General features: G+C 32.0%; 2 protein-coding genes and 1 long non-coding RNA gene across 6 annotated transcripts; 2 read left to right on the plus strand and 1 right to left on the minus strand.

Moving 5' to 3' along the window:
* Window positions 1-8: 8 nt before the first annotated feature.
* On the plus strand, window positions 9-23,057 carry LOC141456208 (uncharacterized). Of its 4 annotated transcripts, XM_074131957.1 has the most exons (15): window positions 9-242; window positions 427-569; window positions 1,187-1,313; window positions 10,094-10,191; window positions 13,292-17,060; window positions 17,183-17,375; window positions 17,759-17,994; window positions 18,096-18,269; window positions 18,670-18,833; window positions 19,689-19,855; window positions 20,172-20,283; window positions 21,360-21,539; window positions 21,693-21,791; window positions 21,961-22,104; window positions 22,883-23,057. In XM_074131957.1, the coding sequence occupies exons 2-15, from the start codon at window positions 429-431 to the stop codon at window positions 22,961-22,963; spliced, it is 5,685 nt and encodes a 1,894-aa protein (XP_073988058.1). In that variant the 5' UTR covers window positions 9-242; window positions 427-428; the 3' UTR covers window positions 22,964-23,057. The 4 variants fall into 4 exon arrangements, with proteins under 4 accessions (XP_073988058.1, XP_073988056.1, XP_073988059.1 ...); XM_074131955.1 differs by having other exon boundaries at window positions 9-569; XM_074131958.1 differs by lacking the exons at window positions 9-242; window positions 427-569; window positions 1,187-1,313 and adding an exon at window positions 6,155-6,855.
* LOC141456227 (uncharacterized) lies at window positions 18,692-25,088 on the minus strand. Its single transcript, XR_012459662.1, has 5 exons — window positions 24,905-25,088; window positions 24,670-24,822; window positions 23,226-23,395; window positions 20,919-21,144; window positions 18,692-18,806 (listed from the first exon to the last, which is right to left on the minus strand). It is a non-coding gene; the product is annotated as an uncharacterized lncRNA (long non-coding RNA).
* Window positions 23,648-24,578, plus strand: LOC141456223 (uncharacterized). Its single transcript, XM_074131994.1, has one exon. The coding sequence runs from the start codon at window positions 23,841-23,843 to the stop codon at window positions 24,438-24,440; it is 600 nt and encodes a 199-aa protein (XP_073988095.1). The 5' UTR covers window positions 23,648-23,840; the 3' UTR covers window positions 24,441-24,578.
* Window positions 25,089-25,538: the final 450 nt, after the last annotated feature.

Below are 25,538 nucleotides of genomic sequence, written 5' to 3' on the forward strand. Positions count from 1 at the left end.
CATTGGTACTAGTTAAAAACTTGCTTAATATCTAGCCTCTATGAAGGGCTTCATGTAGCCCCGGGTGGGGTCACACACTGGCTGAGAAAAGGCGATATGTCAAAGGCGGGATACTTTAAATTGTTCTTTTTTGTTAAAGTGTCATCTGTTCCTTCCATTATTTTACTTTTTTGTGATAACGACCGCTGTAATTATTTAAAATTTATTTTGTTATGCCTAAAGAGTGATCTATTAATAGATTTGTAAGTAGTAATGTGCAAAAGTGACCGAAATAACATAATGATGTAATAATTTATTTACAAAAACGTATAATCTAATCGACTTGTTCATTTCATCAGTATTAAGAACTTAGTGATCTTTTTGTGATATTTAATTCGATCTATTATATGGTGTATATAAACAGATGTACTTAATTTTCATTAACAGCAATGAACGAAAGACCTCCGGTTTTAATTGGTGAAAGAGTTTTTTGGCTTGGAAGCGGAAGTGGGTTACCTAAGGGCGCAAAAGTGAAATGGATAGGGCGCCTTCCAGAAATGGGCCCTGAATGGGCTATTGGTATAGAATTGGTAAGATTCAAAATCTTATTTTGCAAATTTAAGTGAATTATTTTTTATTAAAAAAAAAACTTTTTGTTAAATTGTTTCAAATTTAGTTTAACCTTCTAATTTAAAAACAATGAATATTTTTTAAAGTGGAAAAAAGTAAGGTTTGTTAATTCATCGCTGGATAGACTATTCTAAAAATAAAACAAATTGAAATTGATACAGGAGCATTGCAATTGGCCAAATGCAACAAAATGTACATTTTTTAAAATTAAAATGTAGGTTCCATGAAACCGTTGCCCAATAAAAATTCTTAAAAGTTTCGCTTGGCACTTTACTTTACTCTTTTTTTTTAAAATATTTTGGCAAACAATTTTTTGTAATAATAAACATTTTTCATGAATAAGAAGTTTCTTATTTCAAAGAATGTTAGATTATGCTTGGTCAGGAATCTAGTATTGAGATTGGAACATTCTGATTCCAGCAGTAAATCGCTTACCATTATTAGCATTTCAGTTTTTTTTTTGCTAGTTCAATCTACTTTGAAGTTTCAAAATCAAAACTTATGTCTTGAAATGTTTTGATTGTTGGATTTAAGCACAACTTATAAAATTGGCATTTTTTTTGCTATACTTTTAAAGGATGAAGCACTTCCCTACGGTGGTATTGACGGAACCTGGGGAAAAAGAAAACTATTTGATTGTGAACACAAACATGGTTTAATTGTGCCATCTAATAGAGTAATTACCCAACCTCTGCAAAAATTCGGTGAGCTACAATCAACTTTGTTGACTTAAATAAAGAACTAACATCAATTTTGTGTGATTTTTTTTCATGAATTGTTGTAAAATGTATGTATTTCTGTTCGTAAACTGCTTCCTAGAAAACTATAAAGAAAAGTGAAAAGTGGACTTACACTTTAATAACAAAAAAGGAGTAAATTTACCTAACTTCTTTTCTTTAATTAAATTTAGGAATTTAAAATCAGCATTAAGGAAATTTGCTTATAAGATTTTGTTCTTGATATTATTGTACCGGCGGCATCCTTTTCAATTTTAATATTTTTGAATTTCTTTTACTAATCCAAATAGAATGCTATTTTTTATTAAAGCTTATTGAAGCATGTGTAAACAAATTTTGTAAATATAGAAATAAACTAACTGTGTTTTAAAATGTGTTTATCTAAATTAATTTTATTTCATATAACTATCCTTCTTGTGCAATTAGGTTAAGGTATTTTATTAAGAAGAACCTGAAGTGAGGGATTACTGAAAAAACCTTAAGGTACTTTCAACCTACCAAAGATATATAACTTTAAAAATGAAAAAGTCACTCTTATACGACTAATTTTTGAAATATATTTTTATGATAGTTTATTGATTACTCATCATCTATAGATTGAATCGAAGTTGTGTGTTATCTAAAGTCCAAAAACTTCTCTAAAGAGGATTTCGAATTTTAGTATGCATATTAATTGTAAAATCCATTATGTTTGATTGTTATGTTGAGAGGTACATACATATGTATGTAGCTTGTGGGTACGCTCAATCCAAATGTTGCAACAAGAGCAATGCAGTCCCAACCTCCCAACAAGGATAGAATTGATTTTCAGGTTTGCAATATGAATGTTAATTTGGATACCCGTAAGTGAGTCAAAAAACGATATTTTCAATTCTGGGCAATGGCTTAAATTAACCTTTAAAAGGAGCAAAACCTGAATTTTTTTAATAAAGAAAAGAGATTTTTTTTTAAAGCAATATTTGCACCAGATAGGATTTTTAATTTTACAATGGCCGAGAAGTATTTGTTATGGGAAAGAGAAGATGAACAAAAAATAAACACATCGCGCTTTAAAAAAATAATAATAATCTGAAAAGTTATTAAGAAAAAAATCTGAAAAATGGTCACGTCTATAATTTTAATTATAAATAAAGGCAGGTCACTGAACTAAAACCAAGATAACCTACAAATATTTTTCAAGGATTCCTTAATTTTGAGATGTGTCGTTTTGATTCATTTTCTAAAAGAAGTTATTAGAATGTTTAAATTTGAGGATTTAAGCATGAGAATTGAACATATTTAAAAATTGTGTTGGATGAAGAACATCTCACCATTTTCTTTTAAGATACTATGAGTTGTGCCATCAAACAATCAATTTTCTTTAAAAATGCTTATCAAATATTTATTGTTTTTGTATTATTCAGGAATAAAATGCACAATTACACTGTAGATGAAGGCTTGGCAATTTTTTTCTCAATCAAATAAATTTTCTGTCTAAAAAAACAATAATAATAAAAATAAATAAAAAATAGTAGGAAATTGTCATGAGTGTGGAGTAACCAGTATAAAGAAACGCTCATACGTCATCACTTGAAAAGATGTCATGTAATCTTTAAAAAAAATCGGTTAAGAGATCATTCTTAAAAAGGGATTTTCAAAAAACTCAGATTCAGTAACATATTTACTTTCAATAACTTAAATCGAGTGATAAATCGTATTCTCGAATATGGCACTTTGGGAGGAAGCTTGTCCTGCAACCCTTTTACAACACAATTTCATGGGAAAAAATTTGCAGCATCTGAGTTAACACTTTCCTTTCTCTCAACGTAATCATTAGACAAATTACATTGACAATCCACTTACAAAATATAAGACCCAAGATCAATAGAGGAAACCAAAGGAGTGGACATATTTTGTAACTAATCTATGAAAAACCAGAATTCGAAAGATTTGGCATTAAAATCCTTCAGATATAATTTACTTGACCGAATGACAAGTCAAATTAAATGGGAATTCGACAACAATTACAGAATCCCTAAGTGCAGATCCTTATGAGAAGGGATGACCATGAGGAACTCTTGCCTCAATACCTTATACACCCAATGTGAACAAGAAATGATGTAGCTACAACTGAGGAAACATCCACCCATTTTGAAAACAAAAATTTACTCATCTAACCAATCTGCGCAAGACACTGAAGGTTACATTGACAACGAATTTTGGCAAACCCAGCTGAACTACTTTTTCTTTTTTCTTTTTGCAAAATATCCTTAATAATCCAAGCGTTTTCTAACTACAGATTCCCGGAGACGGCTTAATCCCCACACAATCTTTTTTTTTAAAAAAAAAATATCTCGAAAAGGTACTATCACTGACTCAAGAACTAAAATTACTTCAAACTGGTTCCAGAAAGGGGACTGATGTTGAAACCATCCAAGACAAAAATGCTCTCTCTGCAGTGATTCAGGAACAAAGATCTAACTTTCCTCCTTAATAACAACCATTAAATTTTTATGGGAACAGAGAGCCTACATTTAATAATTCAGAACTGTCTCACAGGAGACCCCATAAAACTGAACTATAATATTCACACATCCGACTGAAACAAGTTAATTAGATATTCCCACTTATTAACAGAAATACTCCTATTCTGCAAGACATACCTTAGAAATCCTGTGTTAGATAACAGCTAGTATCATACTGACAAAACGATTATAAACAATTCAAAATGAAGTACTGCACTGAACGCCAATAGTTTACCTAAAACTCACTTGACCTGTGTTATTCACACATTCATGACAAATCTAACAGGCAACTTCTTAGCCATTCCTCTAATTAGTTACTCTGTCCCATAGACGAGGCCATTGCTTTTTGTAGACTGGAACCCAGAAAGTTCCAGGATCTTTATTTTTTTAGTATTTATTTCATTAGAATGTATACGAGAGGTCTGGTCCATATTTTATTTGTTAAATAAATTAATTTGGCCTATCAATAGAACATAGTTTTCGGCTCAACTATCAGTGGAGGTAACATTTAAACCTAAACTAAATTTTTGGGATTTAAAAAGATTCTTATACGGTTCTCTAAAAATATATTTCCACAACTAAAAGTGAACGAAATTATGTAGTGCAGATAATAAAATGACACAGGTATCTAAAGTAATGGTTTACTTATTTCAATTTAAAATTTCTTTATTTTACTAAATTTATCAGTTTTTTTTAAAAATGTAATCTTCCAAAGAAAAAAAGAGCAATAAAAAATTAGAGTAACAATCTTTTAAAAATAATAGAAAGATCTACAAACATAGCTATTCTAATGTTGTTTTAAATTTCCATCACGTTATTCAAAAAACTTTTTTTAGCAAAATAAGAACAAATACAATTCAGGATGAGGTAAAAATAGTATAGATTGTGAGTGCTATTTGGGATTCCTAGGATCATGTGTTATAGTGAAAAGTGTCTACAATAATTCCCGATGGTAATAAAATTGAAATAGTTTTCAATAACCTTCATATTGCTCGATATGGCTGAGGAAGAGTTTTATCACTTAAATGACTAAGTTTAAAAACATTGTTTAAAGATTATTGTGGACAAAAAATAAATAAATCCTGTGCATTTGAGTCAGAAATTGTTTTGAACCTCTAAAAAACGCACAATTTTATATCCCAAAATAAATTTGGTAGCGATAAAGAATATTGTTTTATAAATGGGTTTCTAGATAAAAATTATAATGAATCATTGAGTTAATACCAGTTTGATGAAAAAAGTACTAGAATGAATGTTAATTTATTGCTACATTTTCTCTTAACGAAATGTTCCCAACTTTTAATAAACTGTTTTATACAAGAAGATATAACATCCTTGAAATTACCATCAAAAATTTCATAGTCTCTAACAAAATAACAGAGAAATGAAGAATAATTATAAAAACTTTAATTTGAATGAAATTTTCTAAATATGCTTCAGAGCTATATATAAAATAGCACATATTCTGGGGACTTATCAGGGGGACTCCTGGTGAACTTCCTCTGAATCATGCTGGTGACTCATTCAAATCGACTACTCTTTAGACAGTCTTAAATTTTTTAAAAATGTTTCTTTCTTTGTGCCAAAAACTGAATAGCTAATTTTAGTAAATGTGCCGGTATTTTGCATATAAATATACCTATAGTTTCTATATTTTAAATATTTATGGTTTTCTCTGTACTCATGTATGTATATTTGAACTGTTTTATGCAAGAAAAGTGAAATAAACACACTTCCTGCCGTCCCCTTAAAAAAATAAAAAAGCGATTTGGTGGATACAAGGCTTGGTTTATTTACAAATGGCTAAGCACGATTTTCTTCCTTAATTAGAAAATGTTTAGTTCTAGATCTCATTTCATATTTTTTTATTTCATTATGTAAAATTTTTAGTTTCAGTTTAATAGCTTATTGCCAGTAAATTTATTAAATTATTCCTAAAGATTAAAATATTATACGTTAGCCAAAACAAAAAGTACAAAATTCATTTTTGAACTTAAGTTCAAGTTAAAATTTTTCAACAATGAACTCCTTTAACCACAGTGATAGATTACACAAATATAATTTCTACGATACATTTTTTAATGATGATTTTTTTTTTAATCGTTACAAACAGCAATAACTCTCGTTTACGAAACGATAAAAATCTAGTCAAATCAATCGTAAGCACTATTCAATTTAAATTAGGTCAGAGGTTTATTACTCCAATGTAATACGAGTTATTGAATTAAAATGTTTATTTTACTTATGTTTAATAAAACCATTTATAAAATGCTTGCATTAGACATTAGAAAACACAAAGTTATTGTAAGATGGCAAAGGGTAATAACAAGTCTTAATTTTGGCACAAACTCAAAAATGTACTTTTTATCGATTTTAACATTTAATATAGTATACAAAAAAAATTGAATTTGGGAAATAACTTTTAACAGAAATATAATTTTTAACAATGATAATTTCGACAGCATTTTCCATAATCACACATATTTTAATATCCAAACATAACCTTGGTGAAGGTAATGTAATAATTTCAAAATTTTATGTTTATACGAACAGGATAGCAAGCTGTAAAATGTGAGGTTTAACTCCCAGATATTTTACGTGTTTTCCAGTTTTTGCCTAGATGTAATGCAACGGTTTTTTTTTTGCGACGACGACGACACATGCAGCTATAAGCCTGCGTGTCTGGGTTTGTCTGACCTTCGTTAGAAAAACTATAATCATAGTTGGTGAACAAGTAGTCAAAGCCGGGTATTTAACTATGCACTGTTGATAATTTATTATTGTTTTTTTTTCTTTTAAACTATATAATTTATTAATGGATCAATTACATAAAACTATGATTTATTATGAATTTAATAAACGTTTTGATAGTTATGTAGATACTTATTTTGACTTTTTCTTACGGAGAAGAGGCTGTGTTTATTTTTTTAAATAAAGACCGAAATACCGTTATAATGGGAGATGGAAATAATTATATTTAATTTAAGCTCTCCTGAGATGTGTAGGTAAGCAAAATATAGTTAAGCTATAACATAAACAGGACATCATCTTTTAGTACACTTCATTATTAATTAATTATCGTGCCTTTACAAATGAACAATTTTTTCTTCTTAGTTTATAGTACTCGTAAGAAGAAAAGTAATCGAGCAGATTTGCTATTTTCAAATAAACTTTTTGAAGACCCATAAATATGAAAAAGTTATTTTCGATTTGATTTTCTCTCATCATTTTATAGCTCATTCGATATAGATGTATGTGTAGATCTCTTGCAAATTTGATACGTTTTTTCGAGAAAATAAATTTGTAGAAAAACCTGGGGAGAAAAAAACTGTTCACTTTGAAAAATAATAAGAGAATCTGCGTTTAAGAACTATTAAAAGTACTTCTTGTGGGTTTTCTATCAGGATTTTTTTCGAAATGTTCCTAGATATGATTAATAATCATATCTAATTGTAATAAGTATAATACACTTCTCGCTTACATCTTCGGAACAGATTGATTATAATTAATGAAAAACTAAATAATTTTGTTTTAATATATGTATATATTAACGTTATAATATTTGTCTTAGGTTTTGATCACTAACCATTCGCTTAGATCCATGTAATCTTCGTAGTTACCATTAAGTTACCATGGTGTTTATTCAGAAATATATTGAATACTGTGTTTGATGACAGGCATAGAACTTGTAATTTTAATTTGGTATTAAACAGAAATTTGCATGAAGCACGATAACTGGCGTTTGAATAACTCAGAACCTTCCCCCCCTAATTATGCATGCTGGCATTATTTTTACTTTAGTCTAGCCAAATTTTTGTTTATATCGGGAATTCACGTTTTGAAGCGCTCTTAAACTGAAATCTGTTTTTTAAACGTTGCTTGTACTTTTGAGTACGTGAAATGAACTGCGCTTTAATTACAAGTAAATCTGTCTAATCGAAACTAAATTTTAAGTACAAAATCTGAGTTAATTGTAATTAACTAATAATTATTAGTTAGTAGATTATAATAATAGTAGATTATAATCTACTATGATAAATTATTTTTTGGCGAATACAAAGAATTTTCAATGAGGCCCACAAATAAACAACAACAAACAACAGTTGTGTTGTGATATATTGAGAATAATTCGGCCTTGGACTTTTGTCACAAATGGTTTCCTGCCCAGTCACAATCCACAAAAATCATGAATACCTTTCTTTTTAATTACAATTGTTGCTTTTCTAAATTCATTTTGACTTTATTCAATAAAGATACTATTCAACAGTAAATCCCAATTTTTGTGTTTTTACTCAATTTAGGAAATATCCCCGAAATATAATATAATTAATTGATGCTACGTATTATTATTTTTTTAAAAATAAATTATTACAAACATTACTGAAACTGAACATTTATGTATGCATTTAGTTTCTCTAATCTTTTGCCTCCGGAAATTTCTGTTACTCGCATTCTCTTTATGACGATAAGATTCTTTAAACGTTTAACATTTTCTTGGCAAGTCCTTTTTGGGCGTTCTTTATTTTCCTTATGATGTTAGGTTCCCTTTCATTACAGTTCTATTACATTGTATTATATGTTAAGCGTTAATTAATTTCAGGAAATAATTAGCAGGACACTTGATTTACAAAAATCTAAAAAAAAAACCTTTAGAGTAAAAGGCCACTCGCCACCCTCTTTCCAAGAACTCCATTGATAAATTTTCTAGGAAGAACGTAAAAAAAAAATATGTAGACAAGATCGTATAAATGTGTTTTAATACACGGCGCTTAATATCTTAAGAACAGCGCACCTAGTCTTCTCAGTGCACTCTGGATGTAAATAGATTGTGGGCTGTCTAGGCTCCTAGAAAGAGAAATTTATGAGCCAGTTAGACAACGTCTTTAGTGTTCTTAATTTTCATGACTTTGATTGGTCGTGATTGGTGGTCTATTCTTCTTCTTCCATTTGCCAGACCTTTTAGCGCTGCTTTTATCCGCTTCTATCCTGGTAGTATACAAATTTCTGTTCACACAGCTTTTCTCTTCTTCAGTGGTTGACATTTTTTATTCTTTTGCTCCTTCTATTTCAATTGATGATGTCTGTTCAAGGTAACACTTCTTTAAATGTCCTCAAAGAAGTAACCTTCCCCTTCAATTTACTTCTATTTGGTAGGTGGAGATGCTGACTACGGTCACAATTGTAGAATTGCAGTACCACATTGCTCCTCAGAACTGTTCATTTACTACTGCTAAGACTAAGCTGTTTAAGAACCCAAGTATCACGTTTTGAGCCGCTCCCTACTTAAATGAACTACCAGATCGGAATATGATGTTTTACATCACAAAAAAATTATGCTACTCAAGTATAAACTCAGCAAAATTTCTACAAACTATTTTCTAGAACACACGGAATCGTTAAAACGAGTATTTCAGTGAGAAATTGAATTTATATATATATATAAAAAAAGATATGAAATCTTTTGCTTCTGTTTTGTGCAAATCCGTCCTTTACTTTTTGAAATTTGCAACAAAAAATACTCTATTAGAGTATTTAAGTGAATAATTTAAGCTCTTAAAAACCAAAACGAATTAAGGAAATGAAATAGGAAAGAATAAGTTGTTTTGTATTATTTTTAGTAATTGAGTGAAGTAGATAACAAGGACCTATTTTGTTTTGTTTTTGTGCCTGTTTAAGCAATTAGCTTCGACTAATTTAGAAAAATTAATTAATAATTCAAATAAGATTATTTTTAGTAATAGTGTAATATAGTGGGGGCGGCAACATTAAGAGATTATTTCGTAGAGGAGGCAAACAGCAAAAACTCTCTAGGTAGGTGTAGCTATACTAAAATGTGTATATAGAGACCGCGGCAAGGATCTAAATATAGCGTGTACTGGCTGTCCAATCTACATACATGCAGCATCGCACACACACAGTCAACTGCCTAACCCTTGCGTTTTATACACTTAAATACTAATCTGGTAGTGTTTTAAAACATCTTTTAAACACACTTACCATTCTTAACTTGTATATAATTGAACTGGACTTACAGTGTGATAGTGTTGTTTTCTTAATAACTTTCGTTTCTGACTTCTATGCAAATATAAATAAACTGTTATCCTTTGTATTCGTGTCTTTAGATCTTTAGATGTAATTTACACATTAGCAATTTTTACCCTCATATATATTTATCTAGTCAACTATTTCATTTAAGTGTATCTGTTTTTGTTTTCATTTTTTGTGATCTTCAAAATATATCAGCGACTGCAGTACACGGAGCAGCATCACTGCCGGTGGAAGGTCCTGCAAAGAGAGAACACAAGAGTGATCAATCTACTCAGACACTGCCGAAGATAGAGGTAATCTGTACATGAAACAATATTATTTTACTAATTCAAGGCAGGTGCCCTACGGCAAGAACCTAAACTACCTCGTACAAAGGGCCCCTATCGAATTTGATAAAAAAATTGAAAGGTTTTACAAACTCAATCCTATCATTAATATTACTGCAGATTTCAACTGTATTAGACTACAGTAAAGTATTTTATTAACTGGAACAGAATCCGCAAAATGTTTGCAATAGTACTTCAATGTAAAAATATTTTTTCGTTGATTTCATCAGTTGTATTAATGCTAGTTGTTATTCTTTCTTCCGGTTTCAGACTTTTGTCAATTGGTCAAAAATTAAGAAAAACATGCTCGCTATGACAGATAAAATCAACTATTATGACCAACTTGAAACTTCTTAAATTAAGCCATTAAGCGGGGCAGATGTTTGGCTTTGAGAATCACCGAGAATTTATGTTTTGAGACTACTGAATCCGACCGGGTGTTTTTTTTTGTTTCAAGTTGATCTGTACAGGTGCATGTTTTGAGTGGGTATACTTAGATCATAACCCATCTTTTGTCGCGACAATAGGTTTTTATCCAAATCGGATATGTACAACTTTATTTAATAGTTTCTTTTCTTTGCAAAAGTGACTCCAACTTCCTTTAACCTCATGTCCACATTAGTTATAACTAATGCCTATCACTTCAGTTGAATTTTTGTTTTTCAGGAAAGATTTATTTAGAGGGATTCTGATGCAAGGGAGCCGACGGCTCCCTTTTAAATTTTAGAATAATGCAGCTTCTCTTGCAAGTTATAATCTTGAGAAATGAAATAAAAGAGTGCGATTTTACGCGCGAGATTTTTTTTTGTAATATTGAAGACAAAATACATTAATTAGCTGCCAATTAATCCTGTCTAGATTTCTTAGTACTTTTTATTACTTATGCAAAATACTCTTGAAAAAACCATACTTCCGTACAATGTACACACAATGATTTACTCAAATAAGGTTTTGGTTTTAATATTAATTAAAACAGAAAAGTCAAGCGGATATTAACACGACTCTTACTTCAATTTTGAAAGTTCTAACATCTTTTCTTTAAATTAGAATTTGTTTACTAAACGTTAGTTGGTTTAAATAAAAAGAATAAATAAAATGATTTTTCTGAGTGAGAACAAGTGCTAGCTCCACCAGAACTCCTTAAAAATTAAATCACTAATATATATATAAGTTCTATAAAAAGATAAGTTTAAAGAAGCCGTTTTTCTAAATAATGATCATATTCCTTCTTGGAATTTCGGCAACTTACTTATTATTACCATCGTATTATAATAGTATCAGATAGATATATAGATAGACAGAATAGCATTTTATGAGGAGAGCATAACCTTCCCACAAAATAATCTTTATAGGACCCTCATAAAAGACCTCCCAAAAAACGTTTTTGCGAAAACTCTCTCTCAAAAAAAAACCTCATTCAAAAATGTGTACTAACACAATATTTCCTCATACGAAAAAAAGTAGTGCGAAAAATATTTATACATTACAAGAAATTAATTTTAATGATTAATTTAGTTAGATTGGAAGGAATTAAATTAAAAAAATAAAGTTCAAAGTGCAGTTAATTTGTATTGTAGAAATAAAACTGGTGCGAGGAAACATAGGGATCCTACAGACACACGGGTAGACTATTACCCTGCTTCAAAATATTTCGCCTCCACCACTAGTGAATGGTCCTTAGTCTATTTTAGATATGAAAGTGTCATCCACTGAGATATTCACTGCCACTATTATAATAAGCAAGAAGAAATTAAAAATATGGTTTCACCTCCCGTTATGGTTATATATATATGTATTTGAAAATGATACAGTTTAGCTCTAAGATTCTGATGATGATGCACACTTAAAATTAAATTTATATATTAGAGAAGGGTGTACACTAGTTAGTGCTTTGGACACCTACACAGAGTTCCTGGGATTAAGTCCAGCTGCTTGTGCTTATACATTTTCTATTTCTAGAAGTCCCTAACAGCTAATTGTTCGTTACTGTTGTCTACAATGAGAGAACACTGTCCGGAAGCCAGCAAGGCACAGTAAAAGGCTCTGCGTGCCAATAACCTCAGATGTTGAAACGCCTTAGACAAAAAAAAGTATATAATATCACGTACTAGATTAGAAATATAAAACATAAAATATTAAGTGTAAACGTGTTAAGAGCTCAGTTCAAGTAAAAATAAATTTTTTTCGCTAACATGTAAAAATAATACTTTTTCGCTTTTCTTATTACAAATAAAGAGCTAATCGCTGGTGGATCGTTTTTCAATGGGGGAGAAAATAATTACTTTCTCTGAAGAGAAGATATGATAAATTATTTGAGAATTTAATCACATTCAGAGCTCAATCAGTTTTCAACTTTCAATAAAAAAAAGTAATGCAATCGCCAATTTTCAATTTTTTTCAGAAGGAACTAACGCCCCACTGCCAAATTAGGTATTCTGGATGGGAGGCGAAAGCTCATACTTTACTATTAACATTTTACCAATTATTACAAAAACGTAGCTACACCCTAAACTCGAACAATAAATCTCCCACTTACTAATCCGAACTTATAGCCAAGACACATAACTCGCTCTTTCAACCAGAATTATACACTGTCGTTTCAGTGACAAATCTCTTCCAGAAATACGATTTTTATTTTGAGTAATTCACAAATGTACATCGTCATTATTTAGTCTGCCAAAGAATATGATAGACGAAGAAATATTATGAAAAATATACCTCGTGAATGAAAGAAGGAAAATAATTCACTTACCTTCAGAACAGTTTTGGTAGGCAATTTAAATAAAACAGCATTAAAATGTAAATCTGCCTATTCAAAGGTTTTTTTTAGCTAGCATTTTCCAAACGTTAAAGAGGATTATTTCTCTTGAGACATCATATACAAAATTAGGAACCTTCTTAAAATTTACATGTAAAGTTTAAAACATCTAAGTTGGTTTAATTATCTTCATAAGGTGACTTTAAATTACAATATATTACAATAATTACAATATCTTTCTGTCCTAACATATTGTATTTGAAATTTTAAAAATCAACGTTACCTAAATATCATTCTTACTTATTTCAGAAAGCATATCCAAGCAATTCAAGATCACTAGTGTCCCAACAACCGCATGAAGATGTCAAAGCGCTCCAGGTGACAAAATGCTTAGAGCTCCAAAAACCAACAAGACATCAAATTGCAGAATTCGATAGAAGACAGTTAAGAGAATTAGCCCTTTTACAGCTAGTCGGTAATTATCGCTCAACCGAACACAGTGAAGAATTAAGCCTAGAAGCAGTAACGTTTCAGGAAGAACGTCTCTATTCTCTGTTATTAGAGCGCTCTAGAATCCAGAATGTACTTGATAGGGCAAGGAGAATGAACTACAATACAAGTGATGGTTGGAGAGGAGTGAACAGCGAAGCAAGGACTAGTATCGGGGCAACAAAAAAAGATCGTTCTAGTGGAATATTTTCGATCTTCAGATGGTTCAAAAGAGACAGATCTAATTCAGTTGATTCTGAAGATAGTTATTCACCGCCAACTTCTCCGGAATTACTTCACAGGCAGCCAGGTTCCATTAGTGGTAGTGTTGATACACTATTTAGTACAGCAACTGCCCACAGCTTTGCATTCGTACCACCTTCTTACTACAGACCTTTTGGTTCGGCTGCACAGCCGGAAATTAGAATAGCGTTAGGACCTGAAACTGGTACTTATAGGAATAGGATTAGACAGAGAGATAGATTGAGACAATTAGAACGTAATATTACTCTGAAAGAAAAGTATCGATTGTACGGTAGTGGTACGCTCCCCAGAAGTGTGGACAGAATCAATGAATTCCCTGCCGAATTAAGAGAAAGCATATTTCAAAGCACAGAATCACCAGGAAGTCGGAATTCAACATTTGGAAGGAAAAAACGTAGAGCACCACAACCCCCCTGTAGAGAAACTTCCACGAGTGATAAAAGTCTACCTGCAACATTAGCACTGGAGTCAAATAGGGTTGAAGACGAAATTCGACAGCACAGGAGAGCTTTAAGTGAACCCGTTAAATACGTAAAAATATCTTGCCACGTCAAAGGCAAAAGAAAGGCTCCGCCACCACCAATAGCACGAGCAGATAGTGAAGACGTCAAGAAAAAAAGTGACTTTGCATGTGGTGAAAGAACATTAAGTTGGAAACGGAAAAAAAGACCAGCACCCCCGCCTCCTGTTCAGAAGGAAGATGCAAATAAGGAGCAAATTATTGATATTGTTAGGGAAGCAGCTCATGAGATTATAAATCAGGAAATGATTGTCAATGGAAGTACAGAAAGATATGAGGATACTACAGTAGAGACAGCTTCTAACGCTTCCACTGTAGATATCGGCTCATCAGATATTGTAGCAACTGATACACTGAGGTTAGAACGAGGGATTCTCAAGCCAAATAAGATGGAAGCTTCAATAGTAGAACCAAAATATTCTCCATCTTCGCCAGTATCGCCAAGACCCTGGTATAAGAGGCAAGCCACACAAAAAGATCAACATCATGTCTCCAAAAGTAATGAACGTAAAAAAGATAAGAAGAAAGTTGAAGACTGGATGCTAGAAAGTGGTTTCCCGAGAAGAGTTTTGACTTCAAACACTGATACCAAATTTAATATATTCTCTAAAATGGACAAATCTGAAGATAAAAGGCGATCCCAGATCTCCATTCTTACAAATATAAGCGAACTAGACAGAGAAGCAGCAGAAATCATCCAAAAGGGTAAAGAAATGGAAAAAGCTCTGATTGCATCTCACGATGCCATGTTCTATACAAAAACTGAACCTGAAGATAAAGATAATTTTGCAGATTTGGAGGCAAATGTCGAGCCGACAGAGAGTCCGAAAAGGACATCAACCAGAGAGCTGATATCGCTTTTTAATGCTATCACTAATGTAACGAAAGTCACTGTGAACACATCTTTTTTCTCCAGAGATGGACTTTTTAAAAAAGAAAGTAATGAGAAAAGATGTTCCTTATTTGTAGATAGAACATCCATAGAAGAAGAAAGAAATGACGAATTGAGACAAGGAATCAGCAATGGAATTGAAAGCAGACGATTTACAAATTCCAACAATGTTTCATCAGAAGGAACCACAACGTCTTCACTAGCAAACATTTATAGAACTCCTGATATCCTAATTACTGACAATAGTGGCAGCTCAAGCTCTAGTGGAGCAAGTGAAGGTAAGATAACTAAAGTAACAATTGAGGAGCTTGATGAGTACGATGCAGAAAGAAACTCTAAGGCCCAGGCCATGTACGAAGCGCACAGATTAGTCAGGCATCAATCTCCTCCAATACCGACCATCACCGAAGTGTCAGAAAGTTCCTTTAAATCTAGTCCCGCTTCAACCTTAAAGAGTACTACAAGCGAGTCTACATCATCAGAGCCTCCTTCTCCCGTGCAACCTTCGGTTTCTTCTTCTTTACTCAAATCGGTAGTATGGGTGTGCCCAAGATGTACATTGGAAAATTTACGCTGGAGAATAACATGTGAAGCCTGCGATATGTGGCGTCCTGTACCGTGTGAATTCAAAGAACAAACACAAAAACCTAAAACTTCTGCTTGGCCAGTGTTGAAAATTGTTGAGAAAAAGGAAGAAGAAATTGGTAAAATTAAAATAACGAATGAAAGTAGTGAATTAAAGGAGCCTGTAAACAAAACGAACACATCCGTCAAAAGCGATGAACTAATAATAAAAGAATTAATCACTAGCAGAGAAAGTTTAAGTGATACTCCAAAGAAATCTACAGAAATGGAAAAAAGAATTCGTGAAAAACAAGTTCCTGACGAAGAACTACTCCAAAGTATCCCCTCAACTTCTAAATCTGAAGTCGCAGAAAATAGAGAAATGATTTCATCAATACAAGCTCTCCCGCTTCCTGCGCCTCCTTCGGAAATGGAAATTAAAAAAGAAAGTAAGAACGATGAATCAGACGACTTACAAGCAGAAGAAATACGTAAAGCTAGGCTTGCATTTTTCCACAAAAACAAACAAAATACCAGTAAAGAAGGGACTTTAACAAAAGAGTGCCAAACATTATCAGAAAAACCTCAGGCCAGTACACCTGAAAAGCAAGATGACAAACAAAAATTGAGGGAAATGCTTAAGGAGATGAAACATTCACTTCCAAAAAGACCAAAGTCGGAAAAAGTTCTGAAGCCTTCTGTAGAAGAAGAGAAAAAAGATCATGATCGGCAGCAGATCACACAAGAAAGTTTAGAAGCTATAAGTAAAATCCCAAACCTACCAGTTAAAAAAAAAAATGAAGCAATAAATGTAAATGAAACTGAAAAGCAGGAAGTTATTAACTGCGACGACAATGAAAAAGCTGAAGCGTATTTGGTAGAAAGTGAGACAATAGTAGAAGAAATACACTACAGAAAGCCTCCAGAAAAAGTGTCAAGTTCCGTTCAAACTAGTGCTCAGGTAAGAGCAGTTTCTGTACTTGAATCAAAGCCACCTCCTGTTAAGGAAGTAATAGTTCCCATCACTGTGGAGGAGTACAGAATTAAAGATGGCGTACTCTACACTTCGATTACAAAGAAAGCCAAAAAGATTGGAACTGGTACATTCCACTTAATGAGACCTAGAGACTTTGCGAATATTGAAGCGATCAAAACAGCAGGTAAAGCAGCAGTCCACGTATATGCAAACGTTTCCAACGGGGATCCTAGTTCAAGCACTTCTTCTGAGGGTCCAGAACCATCGCTTCCATTAAAAAGATCACCAATCTTATCAAAAAAATCAGCTGATTTGTCATTGGAAAAACTGTCCTTACAGCTTACTAAACCTCTTGGAGTTGCTTCGTTCAGAGGTAATTTTACAAATATTATTTGATGAATAAATTTAAAATGTTTAATAACAGCCACACTACTATTATGTATTTTAACACTATACTTTTCCTGCTAAATTAATTACTGAATTATTCATTTTCAGCGGGACTGGCTCCAGGAAAGGAGAACAACAATATGAATACTCTCGCTGTAAATCGATTATTGAAACGTTTGGAAGCAGCAATAGCAACTGGACATCATGAACTGGCAGCCGCGTTAGCGCGAGAGCTGGCTCAGATGCAAATTAGTTGTTCAGTTACCAGACAGAGAAGTGACAATCCTACAGCAATGATAACGTATGTAAAGGTTTATATATAAATTGTCAAAATAAATAATAATGTACCAAAAAAGAAGTGACACCTGCTTTTGGTGACACAATACTGATTGTGTTTTCTCTAGATCTTCCAGTTGTATTTCCACTAACCAATATGCAATATTCAGATTTTAAGACAGAAACCATTTAGCTTTTGCTACGGTGTCTGTTTGTGGCAATGATTAGCTCTAACATCATGGAGTTTACTGTAGTTGATAATCTGCTCAAGAAGTCTGTTTTCTTCAACAACCCAACAGAAAAAAGCAAGGGCTACTGGAGGCTGGATAACCAATGCACTTACATAACTTCTAACAACTGTTGTCTGGATAATTTTCTTAAATATTTATTAATAAAAAATTGTCTTAGTGTGGACTTGTTTGTGGAAGATAAAACATCTCATCAAGGGCCAATTGCACTGAGAGTTAGACCAAGTATGACCGTTTTGCAGTTAAAACAGAAAATGGAAAGAGAGTACGAAATTCCTCCAAAAGTTCAACGTTGGATTTTAGGACGAAAATTAGCCAACGATGATCAAGCTTCTTTAGAGTCAATGGGAATTGATACCCCAGGCACGCCCATTTTCATGTACTTAGTGGCGCCTGGTAAGTGAATTATGTACAACCAATTTCTGAAGGCTCTTACTATTTAAAATAGTAATGAGTGAAAATAGATCAATGTATCTAATAATATAATAATAACACAGGTATGGATGGATCAGAACGAGCTGGAATTTTTAACGAAACTATAGAAGTAGAGGAAAAGCCAACCGTTACAACTGAAGAAGTGGAAATAATGGAGGAAGAACCAATTATCGAAGAGCCACGATCTCTCGAAATTCAAGCGGAACCTGTTAAGCTAAATGGTACTTTAGCTCTAGGTAAAATCCTAATCACTAATATAGAATAATTATAAATATATAAGATTTCACAAAAACAAAAACTAGGAATTCTATGTCAAAGCTACGAGCACTCTTTAGAAGGGAAGGACATTGTTTACAAGCTTTAACTGCTCCAGTTTTTTCTTTTAGATTTTTAACTAATCTGATCTTGCTCTGTAGTTTAAATATTGGGATTTCTCTAGCAGAAATCTACTCTTCTCAATCAAAACAAAAGATATCTAAGACTATGTCTAATATCTAATGCCCATAACTAATTGATGCCATACGTATTTGCCAACTACAGTTGGAAGAATTTCAGAAAGAGCAACTTTTTCGTTGCGCAACTAAAACATTTTTTTATTGTATTTGAACTTAAGAGTAAAACTATTATTTATTTAAGGTTGGAAATGTGATACCTGTACCTTAGTAAATAGCCCCACTAGACCTGGATGTGCAGCTTGCGCCTCAAATCGACCAACAAATTACGCAGTTCCACATGAGTATGAGGCTGGCGAAGCTGAAGCCAGACGACTAGATCTGGAAAAAGAAATGGAATTAAAAGCGGTTAGTACTTATACATTAATAATAATAATTTTGAATATGATTTTACGTAGCTTTTTTAATTTTCTGGGATTGCTCTTATAGCAAGTTTTAGAATTGTGTTAAATTTTCAAAGAAGAATCTTCAAGGAAAATAGATGTTTTGTGACATCTAAATTTGAAATGTTATAGTGATTAAATTATTATTAGAGAAATCTCTTCATGTTCCAAATAAAAAATCGCACGAAGTTTGATATAAACTTTATATATATATAATTTGGGACAATTTCTATAATTAGGATTTTTTTTAGCTCATTCGTCTCATATAAACCTTAACAATCATCTAACTTCCAAATTGAGATTTGGAAGAAAGTGACATTTCAATTTTAAGCTAGAGTATTTTCACTTCTTGTTTCTTTGTGCTCAAACCTTGAACATTCCACGAGCCAAAAAATATTATCCGTTTCCGCGCCTTTAGTCGTTGTCGATTAAAACCATCCAGCTTATTTATGTTGTTGTTTAAATTGAGGGTCATCTTCCCTTAGACAAGTTGCCTTCGCTACAGCAATGAGCCTTGTCCGCCCAAGGGAAAGGGTTAAGAAAATATAAGAGGAGAGGGCATAGGATTAGGAAGTTTGAGCAAGAAGGAAAGGGAATTTGGTCAACGGACAGTTGCCCCTTTAGTCGCCTTCTACGACAAGCGGGAGACACTGTGGGTCTGTTCTACCCCAAACCCACAGGGGGTTGATTTTCCCTTTCCTGAAGGTTTACTCGAGTTGAATCATTTAAACCAAGTTTACTAAACATTTATGGGAATTCAATGGCTTTACCACCTACATATTACTATTGAGAGTTTTTTTTTAACCTATTTTTAATGCAGGAAGCTGTAAGAGAGGAGAAACAATTAAATTATCAAAAAATGTTGGATATGGTTGAAAAAGATGATCTAATTTTCTATACTGAAGAATTTGAATGTCCTGTTTGCCTGATGGAATGTGAACCAATGGACGGAGTCGTGTTACGAGAATGTCTCCATGTTTTCTGCAGGTTGTATAAAAATATGCATTTTATATACATATAATATTTTTTTGCAAGAGCAAAAAAAGAATATGTGAAATTCTTTATTATTAACTATGCAGCGCCGATAAGGCTGAATAAAAAAATGTTCCTAATAATTTTGCAATAAGGAATCAAAAAATAAAACAGAAGGTTTCATTTCCTTAATTTACCGAACTGGTTCCTTCGACTGCCGCTATTTGAAACTACAATTCATTAGAAGTTATGAATACAAGTGATCGATTAAATTCCATTACCCTCTAGAGATATTTCATCCACTATTTTATTGTTATTTCTATGCTTCTAGACCTTGCCTAGCGCAGACTGTGGAATTTAGCGAAGATGCGGAAGTTAAATGCCCTTTCAGAGACAATAACTATACATGCGACAGCACTTTGCTAGAAAGGGAAATAAAAGCTGTAAGTATTTCTTAATTAAAACTGGATAAAAACATAAAGATGTTAGTTATATATATATAAATATATATATATAAATATATATATATATAAATATATATATATAAATATATATATATAAATATATATATTTATATATATATATATATAAATATATATATATATAAATATATATATATATAAATATATATATATATAAATATATATATATATAAATATATATATATATAAATATATATATATATAATAAATATATATATATTTATATATATATATATAAATATATATATTTTAATGACACGATAATATCAAAAAATAGTTGATAGGTCCACCAAATCTGTGCAAACTGTAAGAGGAGGAGAATCCAATCACTAGTTCGTGATATAAGACGTTGCACTTGGAGTTCAGAAGATAATAAGCAAGAAGCTGAAAAAAAAAACCAGGACCTTGTGAAAAAGAGGAACTAGTAGCGAACTAGAGGCACTATAAACCTCATTTAGATGCAGGGTTTGGAGAACAGGCCTCACCTCCAGTACTAATCTTACTTTACTTAACCTTACTCTAAGTCGTTTAGCCTAGATTCAACACTTTTGATGGAAGCTACGAAGCGGCATTAGGAAACTTTTAGATGGATGTACCTTCTTATCCAAGATTCTCCCGTCATGTTCATGACTGGTTGTGTGTCCCTCTCTCCTCTGGCTCTACGGCCCTCGAAGGACCTTGGCCACCTCTATCACTTTAGACTGACTGGTGGTGCCATGAAAGTTATATCAGCAAAGTTCCAGTAATAAACCGCCAGTTGCGGTTTAGCTGAATCATTGCTACACTTTCCTCTCTAGCAAGCCGGTCGCCAAAATTTGAAATCTGAAAAACATTTATAACTGGAATAATTTTTTATTCATCAAAGTATTCTAACTTGCTAATTAAAAAAGAACTTAGTTTAACGCAAGCACAAACGATGTGTTGATTAGAGAACCAATTGTCTCTCTCAATGATGCATTTTTGGTGAAAAATGCTAGACTTTTAAGTATAAACTGTATCCTAGACAATAGTGATAAATGACTTAATATTGTTTCTAGCTAGTAACGGCCGAAGTATACGAACAACATTTAGCTAAATCAATAGCTCTAGCTGAAACAAAAATTGGAAATGCATTCCACTGCAAGACTCCTGATTGCAAAGGGTGGTGCATTTACGAGGATAATGTGAACACCTTCCGATGCCCAGTTTGTACGCACAATAATTGTCTTACCTGCCAGGTAGTTCTATATAACTTTTCTCAATAAACTGATAACTGAAATTATAACAAACTCATCATCTGCAACTATATTCGATAAATTCATTATATAAATAGCAAAATTTATAAAAATTCTATTCAAACAAGAATAATAACTAAAATTTGATATTTTCAGGCAGTACATGAAGGTCTTGATTGTAAACAGTTTCAAGAACAATTAAACAATGATTCCGATACTAATGCAGAATCTAGGAGAACCAAAGAAATGCTGCAGGTATAAATTTATTTCTGGTGTAATCTTTCACTTTACAGTTGAAATATTACTCTTTTAAAATTTTAAATATTTAACAAATGCTATTTAAATTTACTGTCTCTTCTTAGAGTTTCGAACTTAGCCAACAATTTTACTATTTTTTCTGATTTTATTTTTTTTATTTTTTAAGGAAATGGTTGACAGAGGCGAAGCTATGAATTGCCCAACTTGTCAGGTAGTATTGATGAAGAAGTGGGGTTGTGATTGGCTTAAATGTTCTATGTGTAAGACTGAAATTTGCTGGATAACTAGAGGACCACGTTGGGGTCCAAATGTTAGTATATTAGATTTTCTTGTTGTTAACAAAACAAAAATGAAGATATTGCAAAGAAAGTCTCTATAACAGATACTAAAATTGGCTATCAAACATAGGAATAAGACGCCACATAAGTATAGGAGCAGTTTGTGGCGAGACCCACAAAGCTAAGATATATTGTGGTACTGGGCTCGTTTCCCCTTCTGGACTTGAATTTTATTTAATGGTTAATATAAGAAATTTAGAGTAAAGTACGCTTGTTTTTCGGCTCCATCCGCAACACCTATTTTGGTAATGGACAAAAAGCTCGCCTGACGTCGGATTAGCATTCGTTTCAGATTCACTAATCATAACTTCATTCTGAACGAAACAGGAAGTTAGACTAATTTGAAATAAAACTAGAAAAATACTGATGAAAAAACTGTTAATTGATAGTTGACAGTAATGACAATATTCGAAGCGTCGCTGTCTGCTTGCCTTCTTTCTAATTGGTGTCGAATTTTCATTAGAGGCTAGTTGATCCACTTACCAAAAAAAAAAAGCGAGCTGTAAGAGCTGAGAATTGTAAAGTTCCAGATTCTTAGATTTTCTCATTAGATAGCAAACCATTCTAAAACGTAAATTCACGTAATAGTCATGAATGTACATAGTTAGCATTCATCTATACCATTGAACCCACCTCCAACTTATAGATTTTGTTGAATCAAACAATAATATAAAGCTAATATTTCAATAAAATTCTCAAATTTAAAAGTTTATAAGATATTAATATATTGATTCTTTTGTTGCTTCACAGGGTAAAGGAGATACTAGCGGTGGATGTCAATGTGGGGTGAATGGAGTCAAATGTCACCCAAAATGTACTTACTGCCATTAACTATTCATTGTAGTACTAAACTAAGCTATTTTTTTGTTTTAAAAATTATGTAATTTTTTTTAACGCAATAAATTAAGCATAAATCGTATTTGGACTTGGTTGTTCTTCTATACATTAATTATTTATCTATAATCCTGCTAAAACCTAATTATTCATAATCAAACTAAGCAGATATGTATGATAAGTGACTGGTTCTTGTTTTATAAAGGAATAAAATGAAAAATCAATCATAATGGTGGGATATTATAAAATTAAAGCAGACCTGATTTAATAATCTCTGATATATACTTTATCTAAAGTTTCTGACGTTAAGAGCTTCCCTACTAGCAGATGCTGACCTGAAGCCCTGGATTGTTGTGGAAAGTTGGTCAGAAAAGAATGAAAATTATTGTTTACTAAGCCAATGATTCGATTTTTTAATCATCTTCAGGGCTAAAAACATAAATACATTTTAAGTTATTAGTAAAGATGCAAATCTAATTACGTTGACTACGGTATAAATAAAAAAAAAAGAATGATTATGGAATAAAGCTAATTTTGGGATCTTGGAAGAATAAAATTTTCTAATTGTATCAACTTGAATGCTGTTTCATAAAGAATTCTCACAAAAGCCAGCTGAATATTCTTTTTATAGTTCAAAGAAAGTCATATGCATTGATGATCAAAGAATTAATTCGTAAAACGATTTGGCATTAATAATTAATTTGTTGAAGATTAAGTTAATTGACAAGTTTTTTTTTAACTTTCAAGACAAAAAATTGAAGTCTAAAAAAATTCAAGTATAACACATTAACATTTTTAAACAAAAGACAGAAGAATTTAGATTTTTTTCACCTCAAACCTCTTTGAAGGTTATTTCATATTATTATTCAAAATAATGGAACCATACCAAGTCAATTATTTGGATTTCTACGATGATGCTTGTTATACTTTAAATTTAAGCCGCTTTAAAAAACTGTCAGACAGTCAAAGAAATACTCTGCAACAGTGTTTTTTAAAAGTATTGTGCCGACACTCGGAATACCTGCCATCAATGACCAATAGTACAGAGCTTGGCTTACTTGAACGCCCTCCGCCTTATTCGGGTCATACATTCACTAAATTTTGTCAATCTCTTAAAGAATATCAAAGGAAAAGCAACAGGGTATCAGTACCGGAGCCAATCAAAATTGAACTTGGATGTTTGCCTACGCCAGATTTTATGTTTTCACAAAATCCAATCAATCTGCCTGAAGTATATGAGTCCAACAATGAAGAATCTGAAGCTGATCTAAATACCCAACAATTTCCAGTGAATGTGCTGTTTGGAAATGTGAATATATTTAAATATTTCAATGCAATTAGGTACCTTGGGCAACCACCGCCGACCGTGTCTACACTTTCCCCTCAAGTACCTATGCAGTCATATATTACGTATTTATGGGGCGCTGCTATTGATCAGTATTACCAAGTTGCTTTACAAAACAATTTCTTATAAAAAAACTTTTTATTTGTCAAAATGTGGGGGAAAAATAAGATCAGATCTTTTTCTAATTAATAAGGAAGAAAATTGGTTAATGATTTTATCAGTATTGATGTATCAGATCTCATCAATAAACACTTCTTTCATAGTAAATTCCCAAAAATGTTTTTTTCCATAATTAGAATAAAAAAGTGCTAAAACAAACGAATCATGCAAGTAAGCGATTTTTTTTTTTTAAAAATACCTAAATAAATCAAATTGCTTTAGTTCATGATGCCCGCTTCCATTTCCAGTGTTTTTTTTTAGCAGCAAAAATAAATTAATAAAATAATTCTTTCTCAGACAGATCTCTTGTGCCATATTTTACAAATGTTTCTTGAATATTTTAGGATTAAATCTGTAATTTAAAAATTTGACTGAATAACGTTATTTGTAAGAGTTAATGAAACTTAATAGTTCGAAAGTCAAACTTTATGTACCTTCTATCCTTTACTGGATTAAATGATTTTTTCTAAACTATAAGTTTTCTTTATCAGGTGATTTCACATAAACAATTGTAATTGAAGTCGGATTCTTTGCACGAATGTTCGGAAAATGCTTAGATTGACGCATATGCCAAACTAATAGTTCAAATCTTCAAACCTTAAATCGTTATTTAATTTTTTTAATTCTCTTGAAAATGTAAGAATACAGAAACACGTATTTTTTACTTCTACTTTTATATAAAACTGTTTCAGACAAAAAGGACATAAAAATTTGTAATTAATCGATTTTTCTAATCTCTTAATCACCACTGCGGTTTGCATAAGCGCCCCACACTCAACTAAAATTGTTTAGTCTTATTTGGAAACCTCAAATTTGTTTTCTTCCATAAGGTTCTTTCATCACTTTATTTGTTAAATTTAGGGTTCGGTTGACAGTCTCTTTATTGTGTTCAGTAAAGTAATGGCCTAGTTTTTTCGACAGAGCTTTACATCTACTTGCCTATTACTCTCTTCGTTTTGGACAATTCCCATATCTCAGAAACCCTAATGAGGTGAAACATGTCATTTTAATTTCTTACCATATTCTATGTTTTGTAACTAACTGAGATCGGTCTCCCACCCTATAGAG

Source organism: Rhodnius prolixus, unplaced genomic scaffold (assembly GCF_049639745.1).
Source record: "Rhodnius prolixus isolate KJV_2025 unplaced genomic scaffold, Rpr scaffold_4, whole genome shotgun sequence".
In the NCBI taxonomy this organism is placed as follows: domain Eukaryota; kingdom Metazoa; phylum Arthropoda; class Insecta; order Hemiptera; family Reduviidae; genus Rhodnius; species Rhodnius prolixus.

Bases quoted from the DNA above. Each gene is read 5' to 3' on its own strand.
- LOC141456208 (XM_074131955.1), top strand. From the start codon at position 429: ATGAACGAAAGACCTCCGGTTTTAATTGGTGAAAGAGTTTTTTGGCTT. The intron at 17,376-17,758 runs GTATGTAAAGGT...AAATTGTCTTAG, and splicing joins AATCCTACAGCAATGATAAC to TGTGGACTTGTTTGTGGAAG. The intron at 20,284-21,359 runs GTAAGTATTTCT...TATTGTTTCTAG, and splicing joins TAGAAAGGGAAATAAAAGCT to CTAGTAACGGCCGAAGTATA.
- LOC141456223 (XM_074131994.1), top strand. From the start codon at position 23,841: ATGGAACCATACCAAGTCAATTATTTGGATTTCTACGATGATGCTTGT.